Source organism: Echinops telfairi, unplaced genomic scaffold (genome assembly GCF_000313985.2).
Source record: "Echinops telfairi isolate 266 unplaced genomic scaffold, ASM31398v2 ScPeMD7_7400;HRSCAF=8409, whole genome shotgun sequence".
In the NCBI taxonomy this organism is placed as follows: Eukaryota; Metazoa; Chordata; class Mammalia; order Afrosoricida; family Tenrecidae; genus Echinops; species Echinops telfairi.
Window position 1 is genome coordinate 58,816,758 of NW_022111300.1, and position 18,598 is coordinate 58,835,355.

At 56.2% G+C, this 18,598-nt stretch overlaps 1 protein-coding gene across 1 annotated transcript in view; it reads left to right on the top strand.

Moving 5' to 3' along the window:
* The window catches only part of ZNF407 (zinc finger protein 407), a 363,650-nt gene extending 351,311 nt beyond the window's left edge, over positions 1 to 12,339 (top strand). The window contains exon 8 of the mRNA XM_004715932.2: positions 10,341 to 12,339. Within this exon, the coding sequence (XP_004715989.1) occupies positions 10,341 to 11,641 (1,301 nt within the window). The 3' untranslated portion in view covers positions 11,642 to 12,339. The remainder of the gene's footprint in view (positions 1 to 10,340) is intronic.
* Positions 12,340 to 18,598: the final 6,259 nt, after the last annotated feature.

Below are 18,598 nucleotides of genomic sequence, written 5' to 3' on the forward strand. Positions count from 1 at the left end.
TTGGGAGTTTGCTGTCTTTTTCTATGTTCTGGAAGAATTTGTGCAGGATTGGTGTTAGTTCTTCCCTAAATGCTTGGTAGAATTCTCCAGTGAAGCCATCTGGTCCAGAGGATTTTTTTGTTGGTAATCTCTTGATAACCTTGTCTATTTCTTCTATTGCTATGGGTCTGTTGAGATTCTTGACGTCTATCGAGGATAGTCTAGGGAGGGATTGTTTTTCCAAGAATTTGTCCATGTCTTCCAATTGTTGAATTCATTGGAGTACAATCCTTCGTAGTACTGTGTAATTATCCTTTTGATTTCATTAGGGTCTGTTGTTATGTCCCCTCTTTCATCCCTTATTCTTGCTATTGAAATTTGTTTCCGCCATTCTCTGGTTAGGTTTGCCAATGGTCTGTCCATTCTGTTTATCCTTTCAAAGAACCGACTTAGCAGCAGTAATTTCTTCCATAGTTTTCTTATTTTCCCTCTCCTGAATCTCAGCCCTGATTTTTATTATTTCTTTTCTTTTGCTATTAGTAGGATTGTCCTGCTTACTCTGCTGTAGTTGTAAATTTTGTGCCAGCATATCAATCATGATCCTCTCTTCCTTTCCAGGGGTGCATGCATTGCTATGAAACTTCCTCTGATAACTGCCTTTACTGTGTCCCAGAAGTTTTGGTACATCATGTGCTCATTCTCATTGGTTTCTAGAAATTTCCTAATTTCATCTCTGATCTGTGCCAGTACGCACTCTTTTTGCAGTAGAGAGTTATCCATCCTCCAATTGTTTGCTCTTGTTTTCTTCATCTTCCTTTTGTTGATTTCCAGCCTATGGCACAGTGGTCAGAGAGAGTGGTCTGTATGATATCAATGTGCTTAAATTTATGTAAATTCACCTTATGCCCCAGCATGTGGTCTATCTTCGAATATGTGATATGTGGGATTGAGAATAATGTAAAATTTTTTGGTAATTGGATGAAAAGCTCTGTAAATATCTATCAGGTCAAATTGTCTACTTGTAGTGTTTAGATCTCTAGCCTCCTTGTTCAGTTTCTTTTCCTGTGGTCTGTCTTTCTCAGAAAGTGGTGTATTGAAGTCACCCACTATAATTTTTGAGGCTGTAATCTCTTTTTTCATCTTTTGGAGTTTTTGGTTGACGTATTCAGTGGGTCTCTCATTCGGGTAATATATGGTTACAATGTTTAGTGGTTCTTTGTTTATCATTCCCTTGAGCATTATATAGTGTCCCTCCTTATCTCTTTTTATGGTTGGCACTTTGAGGTAAATGTTATCCGAGATTAGGATTGCAACCCCTGCTGTTTTTTAATTGCTGTTTGCTTGGTGTGCCAATCTCCAGACTTTGATTCTCAGCCTATTTTTGTCTGTAGCCTTGAGATGTGTCTGCTGGAGGCAGCAGATTGATGGGTCGTGTTTTTTAAGCCAGTCTGCTAGCCTCATTCTTTTAATGCCTGAGTTCAGACCATTGATATTCAGGGTTATTATCTCCATCGGCGGACTCTGTGATGTCATCTTATACCTTTTGTGTTGGGTATTTTCCTGCTTTCCTTTCTCATTAGTGTGTTATGCATGTGTGTGTGTATATATATCATTCTTGACTTGTTTGCCAGTCTTTAAGCCAATGCTATCTTGGCGTCTGTCTTCTCTTTGTTGCCCTCTGGGTGAGGTTGTTCTATGTGGCAGTCCCTTATTTATGCTTCGTGAGTGTTGTTCTTCTGCCTATACTGGGTCGGCAATGATCTTTTGTAGGGCTGGGTTTCTTCTAACGTATTCTCTGAGTTTTTCCTTGTCTGGGAAGACTCTTACCTCTCCATCTATCTTGATCGATAATTTGGCTGGGTAGAGTATTCTTGTGTTTGCGTTGTTTTCCTTCAATTTTTGGAATATGTTACTCCACTCTCTCCTCTTCTTCATAGTTTCTGCTGACAGGGCTGAGCATATTCTTATTCGGGAACCTTTATATGTGATTGCTTATTTTTCCCTATCTGTTCTCATGATTTTCTCCTTTTCCTCAAAGTTGGATAGTTTAACTATTATGTGCCTTGGTGACTTCTTCTTGGGATTCAGTTTAGCTGGTGTTTTATTTAGCCTCCTGAATGGTTGCCTGGCTTTCATTCATTTAACTGGGGAAGTTTTCCTCCAAGAGTTCTCTTACTATCATTGCAGATGACTTCTTTGTTGTTTCTTCCTCCAGTAAGCCAATGATTCCAATGTTGTTGCACTTCATAGCATCAGACATAGCTCTTAGGTTTTCTTCAGCTTCTCTGATGATCTTATTAGATTTTTGTTCACGTTTGTTAAAGTCTGCTTGGCTGTCCTCCAGGTCACTTGCGGTTCTCTGCTTCCTCCAGTCGATTCTCGAGGTCCATGTTTTTACTACTGGTTTTTGTTATCTCCTCCCTAAGCTCCTGTATTTCCCTTTGGTGTACGGACTTTATCTTCTTTATTATTCCATCCTTTTCTGTATTGTTTTCCTCATATCTTGTATGACTCCAAGCAGCATTCTGAATATTTCTTTCTGTGGCTGCTCAATGTCTGCTTCTTTTATGCATGTTGTTTTGTTGGGGACATCTTCTGCCATTGCCTTTTGTTTCTCCTGTCTTTTCATTGAGGTTGTTGGGGCTGATGGCTGTTTGTGTTGTGTTGTTTTAGAGGAGCCGTTGCCATTTTCCAGGGAGTCGAAGAGCACTGGCTCTCCCTGGAAGACTTATAGGAATGCTTCTTCGAACTGCCTACAGCTCATTTCACTATGGAATTAAGCTACCACTTTATCCTCCTGTGGCTTCCCTCTCAGGGGAGTGCCCCAGAAGGCTGGTGGTTTGCCTGCTTTGGTGTTGCGGAGGTTGGTCAGAGGTTCCTGCAGCAGCTTGGAATGTTGATGAATGTTGGCCAAGCTGTCTTAGGCCCACAGGCACCAGACAGGAATTCCCCGGTAAGAAGTTAGACAGAATATCCCCTGGTGGAGGTCAGCAAGGCTTCCCCAGCCTCGGACGAGCTGCACAGGTTGGGCTCACCTAGCTGGGTGTGGCGCAGGCATAAATGCCCTAGGCTAAGGGGAGTGGTCTGGAGGTCAGCAGTGGAGTGTGAGAGAACAAGAAAGAGACAAAGATGAGAAAAAACTTAAAAAGTAAGCCTGCTGAGACTGTGCAGGGATATAGAGAAGAGGGAAACAAAAGCAGCAATGTAGCTGAGTCCAGATCCCCGCCCATGGAGCTGCATGGGTTTTGGCCCCGCCTGAGGAGGCAGTGGCAGCAAGCTGTGGCTGTGTTGAGAAAAAGCCCCTGCGCAGCCCTCCATGACTGTGGGGGTTTAGAGAGAAGAGATGGAAACAAAAGTAACAATGTAGCTGAACCCCGACCTCTGCCTGTGGAGCTGCAAGGGTCCAGTCCCTGCCCTAAGGTAGGTGGTGGCAAACTGTGGCTGTCTTGAGACCAAGCTGCCTTCCGAGCACCAAATGGTCCCGGCTCCGGCAGAGACAGTGGCGGGACCAAGGTCAAGCCCCAGCCACCCTCCACTGTGGTAAGCCAAAAGCCCCCAGCCCTCAAAACCCCATGGGTCTGTGCCTACTTATCGTTATGATGCTCCTCCTGTGTTCCAGCAGCATGGAATTGCCCTCTAAGCAACTCTCCTGGGCTGAATTCTGCGGATTCCCTCTGGTATGTGTCACTCCGCCGCCATCTTCCCAGAAGTCCCGCGTTATCTGTAGTTTTTATGATGCACACAATTGGATGCTTTTAAATAGTTATTAAAATGTAAATCAATGTCCTTCTTGTCTTCTTGCTTTCAGCCATGATTCATACGTGGCTTTATCGGTGGTAGCGCACATTCCATTTCCTCTTCTGAGTCTGGCTTGACTCTCTGGCAGTTCCTTGATGTACAGTCACCTTTTGTTGGGTCATCTTTCTTTGGAGTGGACACAGATGTGGACCTTCCCTAGTCAGTAGGCCAGGTAGCTGTCTTCCAGATTTCTTGGCATAGAAGAGTGAGTGCTTCCAGTGCTTCATCTGGTTGTTGCAACATTTCTTTTGGGATTCTGGGAATTCCTGGAGCCTTGTTTTTAGTTTTGTTCTTTAGCTAATACTTTCAGTACGTCTTGGACTTATTCCTTCAATACCACTGGTTTTTCATCTTATGCTCTGTCTTGGAATGTTTCTGTGTGGCACAGTGAGTCTGTGTATTACTTCTCGTTTCTCAGATGCTTCCTCCTTCATTCGACATTTGCCCACAGAATCCTTCAACTTGGCAATCCACGTCTCTGTTTTCCTCTCCAGCCCTTTCAGTTTGAGCAGTGCCAGGCATGTCTGTCCCTTGCGGTGCTGTAATTCCAGGTCTGCAGTTCTCATCTGCAGACTTCAGTGCTCGTGTGTCCTGTCAGATGCCCTTTGAAATCTGTCTCTTACTCTGCTTCTCCCACTCCCTGTAGCTGCTCTTCAGGGCAGAGCAGCGACCCTGCCCTTCTGCTACCCACTGTGGCCTTCCTTCTCCTGCCTCTTCCTGACCCTTTGCTTTCCTCAAGAATGCTTTCCTTACCGGGATGAGGAGGGAGGGTGGGGTGGAAAAGGGGAACATATAACCTCCTCCCTGGGGGACAGACAACAGAAAAGTGGGTGAAGGGAGACGTGTGGTACAGTGTAAGATATGACAAAATAATAATTCATAAATTATCAAGGGTTCATGAGGGAGGGGGAGCGGGGAGAGAGGGGGGAAAATGAGGAGCTGATGCCAGGGGCTTAAATGGAGAGTAAACGTTTTGAGAATGATGATGGCAATGAATGTACAAATGTGCTTTACACAATCGATGTGTGTATGGGTTGTGATAAGAGTTGTATGAGCCCCTAATAAAATGATTTTATTTTAAAAAGAATGCTTTTCTTGAATCAAGCCACAGTTCATCTGGTCTTTAATCAGCAGTGTTCACTGTGCCACGCCTGTGCCTTACAAGTTCTCTCCGATCAGTGGGATAGACTCAGGGTCGGACCATGTTTCTCATGGACTTGTTTTCATTGTTTCCAGTTCACCCTGAACTTCATGTGAACAGTCGATGGGGCTGTGGTACTGTCAGCCTTCCACCATGCTTTGTCCTTTGATGTTGAGATGAACCATAGTCTATTCCCACCCAGAAGAACCCCCACTGCCACCAAGTCCGCTAACTCAGAGTGACTGACACTGGGCTTCTGAAACGGAATCTCTGTGGGAGCAGACAGCCTCGTCTTTCTGCAGAGGAGCAGCTGGTGGGCTTTGCTTGCCCCCACCAGCCGGCCGTTGTTCTCGAAGGACAGAGCAAAGTCACATAGGCCTCTCCCTCAGTCAGGAAATAGGAAGGCTTTCAGCCTGGGGGCCCCGACTATGTTCTCCCTGCAGCAGGGCAGGGTCCCTGGGTGAGGCAGGGTCGCCACGCACTCGCATCACGTTCCCCGAAGCTGCATGCCCTCTGTGACGATAGGTGGCCCTCCCCGGGGCCCCTGACCTCTGTGGGGTGTTTTGGGGTGGGATGTACGATGGGTGCGGTGTGGTCAGGACGACACCTGGTGAGGCAGTTGTTAAGCACCCAGCTGATAAAGGAAGGTCTGTGGTCTACACACACACACACACACACACACACACACACACACACACACAGCGCTCTGTGAGAGGGAGTTGTGGCAGTCGGCTGGCTCCTGTCAGACTGGCCATCTTGGAAACCCTCCAGGCGTCCCCAGGCTCTCACTGGCTTGGCCAGACCGGGGTCAGAGGGCAGGTGCAGCTCTGAAAAGTCAGACGCTGTCCCTGGCTGGTCGCCTTGCCGGGCAGATTGGGAACCTGCTGGGCCTGCCCACGCCCCTCTGCCTGGTTCTTCTCCTGGGACTGGGAAGGTCTGTTCTCAGAGATGAGTGAATGAGAGGGGTGCCATCTCACTACACGTCAGGCAGAGATGGGGCACAGTCTCCATGGGGGCCACGCTCCTGCCCACCTCTCCACAAAGCTGTCCAGACCCTACAGGACATGGCTCCTGAGTGAGATTAGTGTGTCTGCCTCCCAGTGCTGAGAATGATGGTGTCAGTCTGGCTGCCCTATCCACGGGCCGAGGGCCAGTGACTGCAGAGGTGAAGCACTGTCTCTGTCCTTCATCACTCCCCAGGGACCCTGGGGGCCTTCAGGCCTGTGGACGCTGTTCTTGGTGAAGTTAGGGACCTGGAGGGTTAGGGTTTCCAAGCTGAGATGAGATGCATTGCTAGGTCTCCCTCGTAGAGGGGGGTCTTCTGGGGCCCCCACGCTGACGAGAGTCCCGAAGGACATTAGGGCAAAAGGCTCAAGTGTCCATCCCTGAATCTGTGTCCTGCAGGCAGAGTGGCCCAACGGCGCATGGGGTTGTGCCCCGGCTAGTGTGTGCTCACCTCACCTTCTGCACCGTGGCCTCTGTGGAGTGGGCACCAAGCAGGGCACAGTTCTCACGCAGACACCATGATGTGTGTATGAAGCATCTACTAGCCACTGTGCTTTTCAGAGACGAGGCTGTGATGTATTTCAGATATCGCCAGGCCCGCTGGAGCAAGGCTGTGCTGTGAAGTATAGCTCCTGTATTGAACTTGGCACACCAAGACTAGCGACCTTAATTTGGTATCACAGATAACCTCGCTAGTTTTAATTTTACGTTGATTTTAGTAACAGTGACCAAGTTGCAATTTCTAATCCTTGAAAATAGCTGAGGCATGGTATGGTCTCTGAAAACCACAAAACTGAAAAATCCACAAGCCCCATGTTTTGTGCACATAGCACACATGGGAAACAGCCACGCTGTGCAGACCCCTCACATGTTACTCCTGTGGCACATGGTATGCACCACACCTTATTGTCACGTAGTGATTGGACTGGGAGGCTGAGAAGTCCCAACTCCCCTTTTCTCAGTCACCTGCAAGCCTGGCCCCCTTTCCTTGGCCCCCAACGGGTCCCTAAGCCCGGCAGGACCAGGTGGAGGTTCACACTGCGCGAGGCACTGGGTGCTGGGAAGCCAGCATTCACACGGGAGGTTCAGAGTCAGGTAGGAGCTCTGTCTTGGGGCGACCTGCCAGAACCCCAGGTAGTTACTGTTGTCTGTGAAATGAATACTTTATACAGCTGTTATCGGTATTGATTTGACTGGCTAGACTATTGGTGCCTGCTAATGTAAGAGTAATTTATTCCCTGCTTTGAAATCTCAAAAAGGTTATATTTCATGGAATTTTAATTTGTCATTTTACCTGCTTTCACTTGGAAACTTACACGCTTTTGTGACATTAAAATATATGGCTCTAATTTATTAGCATAACCTGCTCATATTGTTTCACTTTAATAGACACTAAGTATGATGTCTTAACACCCCTGTTAAAATTACATCTTAAAACGGAAGTTGAGGAAAACTCTCTGGAGCTAGGAACAGCAGGGCCCCCAAATTGTGGCACCGAAAAGGAGTCTTTCTATACCCCGCCTAGTGCAGGGGCTCTCGCTGAGGCTCCGACAAGTAGCCCTGCTGAATACAACACGCAGGCACCCACCCTGCCGCCCCGGGGACTGCACCCGCAGCACCCAGCTTTTCTGGGATTCCAGGGAGCGCATGGGCTGGACAAGAAGTGTTTGCTGGTAGCAGCGCGGCCACTTTCACGTCGCATTAGCCCCGGCTCTCCCACCACATTAGGCAGCGCGCCGCCACGGGCTCGGTGACGCTGTCTTTATCTGCTACACGATGCGTGAAATCAGCCGTCAGCTCCAAAACTGCCGGCCACCCCTGACCCCGTTGTAGTGGGGACACACTGTGACCTTTCCCTTGTCATCCGTTCTCAGACTCCTGAAAATTCCATGAATTTTTATTATGAGGTCGGTCCCCCCCTTCTCCTTTCCCTTCCCTAAGCCACTCTGAGGCTTCAACAACTGGCTTGACACTGACGGGATGCAGTTGTTGAAGTCGTGTAAAATGCGTGCTGCAGCCGGGCGCCCGCGAGGGGGAGGGGCCGGCTGCGCAGTGTCAAACGCCAGTAACTGCTGGGCCTACTATTGGATAAATACATCATTTTATGGAACATTGATTGTTCTATAAACCCAATGGAGTATTATGCGCTATGATCAGACCATTTAGATTGTGTGTAGAGTACAGAACGTGCCAGATTCAGGATGGTACTAAAAGTGCCATTTGTGTGGTTTATGGATGTCATTACAGGGAAACTTCTCTCTGTAGACCCTGTTTACTGCAAAATTTTTTAGTCTGTAATGACATTTTTCATTCACAATGTACGCCTTCAAGAGAGGGGGCCCTTGTTTTATATGTTTCATTCGCATTTACGGCACAAATTCTGTACATTTTAATTAAATGTAAGCTTAACGAAAGCATAAGGTATTTATTCTGTGGGGAAACGATGACAGTAACAGAAGAACCTCAGGCCCAGCCGTCAGGTGCCCGCCCTGCTTGCAGCTTCCCGGGGGCTAGCAGACAGCAGCGTGCGGCCCTTAGCAAGATGTAGGGGCGGGGGTCTCTCCCGGGCCACCCCGCCAGCCCCACAAGGTGGGCTCAGTGCCTCCCAGCTCCTGAGGTGGTCAGCTTAGAGGGGAGTCTAAGGGATGCAGGGGAAGGTGAGCTCATTAGAAGCCATTTCCCTGCAAACAAAGCCTCAAGCGCCCAGAACCATTCCACGCCAGCCGGGTTGTGAGCTCAGAGTACGTAGCGCCAGGAGCAGAGAGTGTGGTCTCCGTCCCCAGCACAGGCCCTGCAGGGAGCTGCCCTCCAAGAAGCAGAGCCCAGGAGATGGGCAAGGTGCAGATCTGTTGTTAGCACCCCGAGACCTGGCGCACCCTTGTGTGGACTCGGCCACAGAGACCTCCGGCATGGAAGCCAGGGCACCCAGCCCGTCCCCAGCACAGCGGGGCCAGTGCACAGTTCTGGGCAGGTGAGGCTCACGTTAGTTTAACTGACACTTGAACTTCTCCGTCGCCCACACGCATTAATTCACGATGGCTGGGGGGGGGTTGGGGGTGGCATCAGTCAGTAGGTGCAGCGTCTCCAGTCTGATCGAGGCGGTTACACTTTATAGGTGCTATTCTTCAGAGCAGTGCTGACAGCAGGCCAGGTTATTAAATTGCTGAATCAAACGCCGGCCGGTACCAGCATTTATGAACTGTGTGGAGGTGCTGGGCCGGCCGAGGTGCAGACTCCCCGGGCCCCGTGACAGCACTGACTGCCCACGTGGCTCCGCTGCCTGTCGGAAGTGGTGTCCCCACCTGTGCATTCACACCGACTCCATGTGCTGCGGAGAGCAGTGTCGCTGGCACGCAGGGCTGCCAGGTTCCGGGGACACTTCTACCCTCCTCAGCCTGATCGCAGGGCTCGCTGAGAATCGTGTGCCTCCCCCTTCTTGATGCAGTGTGCCCAGGTGCCCGCTTATGCCGCTTTGTGTGGGTTTCCAAAGGCCTCACTCCCCATGCTTCCCCTGCCAGGACTAGACAGAAAACGACCCGCACTCAGGAATGGCCGCAGTGGGCGCAGGCAGGCAGGGAAGAGCCCCGTCCCTGCCACAGCCGAGCTTGGCGCAAAACGCAGGGCCCTGTGGGCAGCACAGGCCCGCAGCTACACCAGAGGGCGGGGTGCGCACAGCAGTGAGCTGTGATTGCCGAACAAGCCAGTGTCCATGCCAGCACTCACTACCCGAGGGGCGCCAGAGGCTGACGAGGCCGCACAGTGGTCTGTGAATTCTCTTGTCCGTGAACTTTGAGAGGCTGCCTCATTCCAAACAAGGCCTTTGGTTGCTGGCCCCTGTGTGGGGCCGCAGTGAGCGGGGTCCCCGTGGGTCGGGCAGGCCTTGTCTGCCTCCCTAGGAGCGGTGACCTCACGACCAGCATGGTCGCACTCTACCCACTGAGCCCCCAGAGATGGTCCTGCCTCCCTGTGGAGCAGGTGAGGGGAGCAGGGACTCTCTCTGCAAGAGCCAGCGCCCCCTCCGTGAACTCCGAGACAGGGTTTCTTGGGCGTGCGGGTCCTGTCGCATGTTAAGACCCACCCACATCAGCAATGTGGAGGGAGGGGGCGCGGCAAACACCATAGGGAACCCACCCCTCTCCAGCCTCATGTCCTGGCCCCTCATCATGTGACTTTACCACTGGGCACGCCACCTCCCGCCCAGACCACCTCACCCAGAGATGGGCGATACAGTGCACACGGGTCGCAGTGAGCTCGAGGCCACGGGGCCATTTGAGTGGAGTGTGCATGGCTCTGTCGGAGAGTAATTGAAGGGCCCAGGCTTGACATCGCAGCTTCTAAAAGACTCTTGAGGTCAGTAACCATGTGGCCGGGCATCCCCGGGCAGGGTCTGAGCACTAACTGGTCGCTGTCTCCGCAGGCATCGTCTCCAAGTCCTACGAGTGCCGGCTGAAGGGGCAGGGCGCGGCCTTCGTGGAGACAGACAGTCCCTTCACTGCGGCCACCCTGGCCGATGAGGCCCCGGCCAAGGACATGCCCCTGCGGAGTGGCCGCCGGCCGCCAGCCCCAGCCCAGCAGCTCCAGCAGCTCATCATCATCCAGGGCTACGACGGGGACTTCGCCATCGATGCCTCGGTGGAGGAGGCGGCCGCCACCACCCTGCAGACGCTGGCCATGGCCGGGCAGGTGGCCCGCGTGCTGCACCTCCGGGAGGACGGCCAGGTCGTCTCCACCAGCCAGGGCGCGGCGCACAGCCCGCTGCTCCCGGAGCAGGTGCTGGTGGTCGGGGGCTCGGGGGAGGGCTGCGACAGGGACGGCGGGCCTCTGGGTGCCAGCGGGGCCCTGCTCCAGCAGGTGGCCAAGCAGGAGGTGGTCGGCCTGGCCGAGGCCAGCGTGGCACCGCCCGACTCCTCGGCCCTGGACGCGCTCCTTTGTGCCGTCTCAGAACTGGGCGAGGCCGAAGGCCGGACGGGCCGAGAGGAGAAGAGCAGGTGCGGTCACAGGGACCTGCTGATCCATGTGCCCGGCCAGGAGGCCAGCCCTGCCCCCGGGGCCCCTGAGGCCCCTGAGCTACCCCTCTTCCCGGACGTGCAGGGTGGCCCAGCCGAGCTGGAGCCAATGGAGCTGGTGGCCCAGGTGGTCCGGCCCTCAGGCCTGCTGTCCCCCCAGGAGAGGGCGCAGGTGGCCTTCAGGAAGGTGGTGCAGGACGTGCTGCAGCTAGCTGTCTGTGACGCCACCACCGCAGACCAGCTGCTGCACGAGGGCGCCACCCAGTTCATCGTGCACGAGGGGGGCGCCGTGCACATGGTGGCGCGGGAGGGGGCGCAGCTGGTCATGCAGGAGGCCGGCCCGCGCAGCCTGCGGAGCCCGGCCGAGCACATGGACCTGCTGGAGTCGGACGGCGAGGTCTCGCAGATCATCGTCACCGAGGAGCTGGTCCAGGCCATGGTCCAGGAGTCGGCCGGCGGCTTCCCTGAGGGTGCCACGCACTACATCGTCACCGAGCTGCCCCCCGGCCTGCATGAGGAGGCCGGCCTCTACGCGCACACTGTCATCGAGACGGCTGGCTCCCCCGAGGGCCTGCCCGCCGGGGCCCCTCTGAGCGCAGATGCCGGGGCCCCTGAGCAGCTGACCAGCATGGTCATCTACACGCAGGCCGGCTCCCCGGCGGCGGCAACTGCTGTGATCCAGAGGGAGAGCTCTGAGCTGCAGGAGGCCTGACAGGTATCTGGGCCCCTGGCCTTCTCTCCACACACATGCGCAGACCTGCCGCAGCCCCCAGCAGGGCCCTGGTGGCGGGGAACCCAGACCCTCTGGGAGCGCCCAGCTGCGGGCCCCCAGCCATGGTTACTCGTCTGGAAGCAGCTCGCTGCCATTCTTCCTGTCTGTTTTCTCGCATTTCTGAACCCGCGGCGCCCGAGGGCCTCTCAGACCAAAGGCAGTGGCCAGTCCATTTGTGTGTCCCCTCCTCGGCCTCGGGTGTGGGCCCTGTTGCGCTGTGCGTAAAGGAATTCTCCGGAGGCCTGTGGCTGAGCGAAGCCTGGAATCTCACGTGCGCCCACGCGCCCGCCCTGAGTGGACACAGCCTCGGAGGGCCGGCCGCAGTGCCCGTGCTCTCTGACACAGTGTGTGTGCATCTGTGTGCGCGCGGCTGGGCGTGGGGCTCGTGTCCCTGCGGCATCTGACGTGGAACGTCTGCAGACGAGAGGCATGCCCGGCCCCATGCTCTGCTGTCGGGCTGTGGATTTGCACGACCCCCGAACACGGGCTGGTGTTGCAGGAATTTGTTTCTTGACGTGACTGCTCTTTATTTCTCTCCCGAGACTGTAGAAGAAGCGCCTCCCCCCAGAGGCTCAGGTCATTTTGGTTCCATTTCTGTTTCCTTTTGAATAAAACGACTGCGTCCAGCACGCCGCCTACATGGTCGTTTCTGGTCCCGGCCTCTGAAGCACACGTCTGCGCCTTTACCCCGTTTCCTGGGTGTTTGTGGATAAGAGGACATTTCCCATCCTGGCTGGGTGGGGGCAGAAAGGGCACCTCCTGTGCGTAAGTCCAACACCCTGAGCAGTGGCACCTCTCAGAGCCTCCAGCAGAGAGCTGGCCGCTAACCTCTCTCAGCATCTCCTCCTGCCCCTCTGACCCTCCCCCTGCTCTGGGCCAAGCCAGCTCTTGCTCCAGGGCCCCTTCACTGCCCACCCCTAGTAAGCAAGGGACAGGATTTCCTAGTTCAGTAACGAGCTGCAGGGACTGACTGGTGGTCCTCCGGCACGCGGTGACAGGACCGCCGCCGCCTGCTACCAGCTCGAAGGTGACCTTTACAAAGTGATAGCCCTCTCCCGGCATCTCATTCATGTTTCATTTAAAAAAAGGGCTGTTTTTCCATGGAAACCTTCCCCATGAGCCTGCCGCTGCCCATGCCGCGCCAGGACTGTGGGCTCGCGGTTCCTCCCGCTGCCACTGGCAGCTGGTTTAGGGTAGAAATATCTCAGGTAGCATTTAATCCTTCGTGCAACCAGAGCAGCCTTCAAGGGGAGCCTGGTGCTCAAAGACCCTCCTCAAGGCCCCACCGAGGACCCGTGGCCCCTATATCAGAACAGAAACCAAATGAGCCCCTGGGACCTGGGGAGGCATGATTGTGCCCAGCAGGGTAGGTGAAGGCCCCTGGACACGATGTCAGAAGGACAGGCTGCCGACCTGCACCAGCCACCGGTTTACTCGGCCCTTGCAGGCCACAGGCACAGCCACGCACCGCACAGAGGAGGGCACCGTGCACACATCCCCCCATCCACCCCCACCCACGTCCGTCCCCATGACCCAGCAGAGGGGTCCGAGTCTACCCCAGGAGCCCAGGGTCTCAAGTTGCACTGCTCACGGCAGGGTCCGCACTTGGGGTCAACCCGCTGGTGTGGAGCTTTTCTGCCGGTGAGGCGCCCGCTACAGGAGCCGACAGCCTCGGCTCTCCCGTGATCAGCAGTCCAGGGCCGCAGCAGCTGTTCCACCTGGGCTCCTGACACCAAGCCCAAAGCCAAAGCACCTACCCGGTGGTTGTGCCATCAACCCCGGCTCTCAGTCACTCACCCCTCCTCCCCCCATGACTGGGGAAGTGTGTGCCCCTCCAGCGCTGGTTTGTCCGAAGTCAACGCCTCGATTCCGAGGACCTCCAGGCGGATTCCAGCTCCCAGCCTTCCCGCAGGCTGCCGCGCTCTGGCCTGCAACACTGCCAGGGCCGGCTAAGGCGGCGCCACTGCCGAGAGCTGCTGTCCAGTGGGTGTCCAGCGGGTGTCCAGTGGGTGCCGGCTTAGCCGCCCCTTGCAACAGAACCAAATGCTGCCCGGTTCTGCTCCAACCTCACGGCCACCGTTAGGGGTGAGCCCGCTGCTGTAGCCTCGGTGTCGGTCCATCTCCTGGTGGGTCCTCCTCAGTTTCAGTGACACCCGCCACCACCACCACACGGGATGTCCTTTCCCAGGGACAGTCCCTCCTGAGGGCTTTGGTGACAGGGTGAGTTACCCATTGAAAAGGACTGCAAGTTCGAAACCACCAGCTGCTCCACAGGAGAAAGGGTTAGTCTCAGACACCCACAGGGACGGTTTTGCCCGGTCCTTCAGTGTCCACTGGAAGGCGGTCCCCCTCCTACATCCAGGCTACACGAGACAGGGTCCCGCCAGCCTTGCTTCTCAGCAGCTTTCTGCTGTGCCTCTCCCGAGACAGCACACGTGGCACTTGGGTGGCCGGGGTGCTTTGAGGATCCGTCACCAGCAACATGATTCACGAGATACGCGTGCCGCCCACCTCTGCCGTGGTCGCCCATACTCCCCGCCCTGCTTGCACATGCATCCGTGGCGACTGGAGACCCCTGGCTGGCGTCATAGGACACGGAAGGACGGGCCCCAGCCTGGTCGAGGCCAAGCTGTTTACCGTGGAGTGGCCACCAGCCCCTGGCCACGCCGTGTGGTCAGAGAGAGAACTCCCTCCTTCAGGTGTCCAGGGCTGACTTCAGTGGCAGGTTGCCAGCCCATTCTTCCAGAGTGCCTGCGGGAGGGCCCAGCTCAGCACCACCAGGGCCTCCGTTGCCCCTGTGGCTCCAGCCTCACCTCCCCACCCCACCCCCACCCCCGACGGGGTGTCAGAGCCACACAGGACTCTCAGGCCCCTGCTCCCACCCGGACTCCGCGGCCCTCCCACTGCCTCACCTGCCGGGCCACCCTCTGCCCAGCCCGTGGCTTTCTGAGGAAGGGCAGCGGGCAACGTGGTCCACCCTGCGGCAGAGTTGACAGACCCAGGGGCTCTGAGAAGAGAGGTGGGAAGTTGGGGAGGATCCACTGGCCGGTTCTTCGGGCCCTGTCTTGGGGACACAGGCAGCCTTGTCCTGCTCTGCCTGGAAGACAGTAAGCTGTGCCCTGGCCTCCATGGTGAGGCCACGCGCCATGAGGAAGCTCCTTGGTGATTCACCACCATCTCCAGCGGGCCCTCGGCCTGGCATGGAGGGGAGAAAAGAGCAGCTGTCGCTGCGAGCCGGGTGAGTTTCCTGGTGGGCCTGACACAGAAGAGCCATTTGGAGACGTGGCGGGGGCTGCGGAGAAAGCAGGCTGGGAGTGTCGCTGGGGATGGTGGGCTGACCCAGGGATGCTGGGACCCAGACAGGACGGGAGGGTTCTCCAGTGGCACCGTGATTGTCACCACAGACGGTTAACCTTGAGATGGGCTTCAGGAAGGCAGCGGCCAGGCTGGGGCTGGGCGGGGGGAGTCCGTGTGTCGTGTGTGTGCATATGCGTGAGGGCCTCGCTTACTGGCAGCCCCACCCTGAGTCTCCCCCACCCCTCCCTCGGATCCACGTCAAATCCAACAAGTTGTAAAGCTACACAGTCTGGTTACCCTGAAGATGGACATCAGAAACCGACCCGTGAGCCCCACCAGGATGGCCGGGTGGGGTCTTCATGGAGAAGACCCCGTGTAGGGGCTGCTGGGTGGTTCCCCGGGACCAGGCCCGGGCATACCCAAGCTGAGGGCTGCTCCTGACTCCCTGCATCTGAGATGGAGGACAGGGAGCCCCTCTAAGAAGATGGACAAGGTCAAGAGCCTGCGTCCCCCTGCTCCCTGGCCCCTAGAGAAATCATGGCTATTTTGTTCCATTCTGCCGTGCACCGAGACCCCCTCTTACATATGTGACCTCCAGCGGTGTTGCCCTTCTAGAGAACCGAGCCTCGGCGCCCGGGATGGAACAGGGGGTAGTTAGGCACCATCGAGTCGGGTCTGAGTCCCGGTGACTCTACAACTTGGGCCGTCCTCACCGCGTCCATCCGTCTCGCCGCAGGCCTGCCCCTCTCGCTACCTCTCTACCGCACACAGCATCCTCCACGTATAGTTGGCGAAGTCCGCCCCTCCCGGCCACTGGGGAGCACCCCGGCCGTCCTTGCGAGACAGAGCTGCTTATTCTCTGGCAGTCCGTGGCACCGCCCACGGCTTTCACCAGCACCACAACTCAGACGCGCCGCTGCCGCTTGGGTCTTCTGTGTTCAGTGTCCAACTTGCACGAGCCGAGGGGGCGATGTAAATGCCAGGGCTTGTGCCCGGCGCACTGCAGCCCTCAAAGTGGCGCCCTCGTTCTCAGCAATCGACAGAGGTCGTGGCAGCCAGATACACACACACATCTATGTATCTCAGGTACAAACGCATCCCTCTGGATGGGGAGGAGGTCTGGAGAATTCTGATTCCCATTTCTATACACACCTTAGCCAGTGCAGGGGAGCCCGCCGCCTGGATGCTTCCCTGCACAGTGCACACAGACGCTGGTCCCAAGCAAGTCAGTCAACAGTGGTGCCCTGTGGAGGGAAGTGCACTGGGGGTGACTCGGATGTTGAGGATCGCCACTCACGGGCTGCAGGGTACCCGCGTGCTGTCTGACCCCTGTGTCCCTCATAGTTTGAGCTGAGCACCCTTCACCTCTTGTGCCAGAGTGCCAGTGTCGCCCAGGGCGTGCTTCCTGTGTGGTCACCGTCACAGCCGTCCCCGCCCAGCTTGGCTCCTAGAGGGCTCGGGTATCGTGAGAAGGGTGGCCATCGCCTGTGCTGAGTCTTCACCCACTGGTGCTCTGCTCCCTTGTCTCTCAAGCTCCTCCCCTCTGGCTTGCTTCTTTAAATTATGTGGTCACAAAATCAAAGTCTTGGGGAGGCGCTGAGTCAAAGGAATGCATTCGTGCCTCAGGTCTCAACCAGGGACTGCTTTGGTGCTCAGTCCTCTCCCCTGGCCGCCTTTCGCACAACCTCAAGACAAGGAATCCTAGTGTGGGGCTGTTCCCGCTCCCTGTCAGCAGGCCTGGGTGATGGGAGCCCCCGTCCTCTGCACGCCGACACGCCGGGACACGGGACAGTGACATCTTGCGTGCTCTTGAGTCTCTGTGACTGGCTCTTCTGGAGGGAGATCTCTGGCCCCTGCCAGGGCCGGGGTGAGTGCCAGGAGCCGGGCTTCGGGCTGCCCCACTGCTGGGCTTGCACCCACGTCAGCGACAGGCCAGAGGGGAGCCCTGGCCGACTCCTTCGGCACTTCTGTGCATGGGGTGTGTCGAGGGTGTCTCTTACTGCCTCCTGGCCTCCTGCGGCAAGTCCAAGGAGGGCCAGTCTGCCACACAGGACACGATTCAGAAGTCCAAAGGTCCACAGGGAGGTGGGGCTCGGGAAGAGGCGTGGACACCAGTGCCCGGTGGGTAGTGGGGGGCACGGGCAGGTGGTATATGTTCACGTTCTCACCGTGAGAGACTCGGCCCCAAAGTGGAAGGCTGGCCTCTGGAGAGAAGGGGCTCCCCAAGTCAAGCACCCTAGCCGAGTGGAGGGCCACATCTCTGGGAGTCATGAACACGGACCTCCGTGGCCACCAGCTTGGGCAGCGGGCCCGTGAGGGTCCCTCCGGGTGGCCAGTGTGGGCCAGGGCCAGGCCATAGGATGCCCCTGTGACCTCAGACGTGTGTCCTGAGGCTCAGCAGGGCTTCGGTCGGGTGCACTTTGAGAACACCTAACTGTCCAGTGACCCACGGGACCCATGGTCAGCACAGAATTTTCAGCCCTCCAGGCTTCCTGGGAAGTTGTCCTAGTTAGAGTGCCAGGGCCCTGGACAACCACGGAGTCCACATAATTATATCACAATTCAGTGACCTTGAAGAGAACCCCAGCGCCTTGATTTCACCACGCTGTCCACTCCTGAAAACACCACCTCTCAGCAGGATGTTCCATGCAGCACATAACGGCCACCAGCTCTGCGGTCCTCGCAGGAGCACTGGTGGTGTAGGGGTCACAGGTTGGGCTACTAACCATGAGATCAGCGGTTGGAAACCACCGGCCGCTCTGTGGGAGAAAGACAGACGAGGCTCTGTATTTCCGTGCAGAGTTACTGTCTCAGAAACCACAGGGCAGCTCCACTCTGTCCCACAGTGTCACTGCATCAGAATGGACTCCGTGTGTGAGTGTCCCATGGTCGGGGGTGGGGTGTGCCAGGCGAGGACCCAGTGAAGTGGTTAAGGAGCCTCCGGGGGAGGATGACCAGTGCTGCCTGCAACGGCGTGGGAGACAAAGCGTCCCAAATACAGAGCTGTCTGAGCCAAGCTGTCCTGAGATGCCCTGTGAGCCAGCACACGGCCCCAGGGGGGACGCAGTCATGCTTGGAAAGTGCTCATGGCACAGTCTGCCCTCACCAGGCCAGTCTGCCCAGCCTCCTCCTGCCCACTGTGGCCCCCAGCCTGCCTCCCAAAGACCTTTGGGACTGGCGAGATGCACTGGCTGGTGACGAGGGCGTGATGCAGATGAAACATCTGCTGGAGCCCTAACCCGTTTCCGGGGTCGTGCCTTTGTAGGCAGTGGGGTCTTTGTGGAAGGGATGCATGAAATGTCTCTCCCTCAGCTCCCTGGCCCCCCCACTCACGCCACACCTGGGGACCGACCTCACAGTGTGTCGGAAGTGAGGGAGGATTTGGCTTCAAGGTACCAAGCTGAGCGAGGGAGACCCCTGCAATGTGCCATGGGCATGGGGCAGGGAGGAGCTGCCTGAGAGGAACTGGGCCCCACCCTCCTACTTGCACTCTCCGATGAGGGGTCCTGCACCCCAAGGGCCCCCTGCTTCCCCATGGTCACTGGCTGCTGAGAAAAAAGATGAGGCCAGTGCAGACCGTTCTCCCTGAGAGGAAACTTC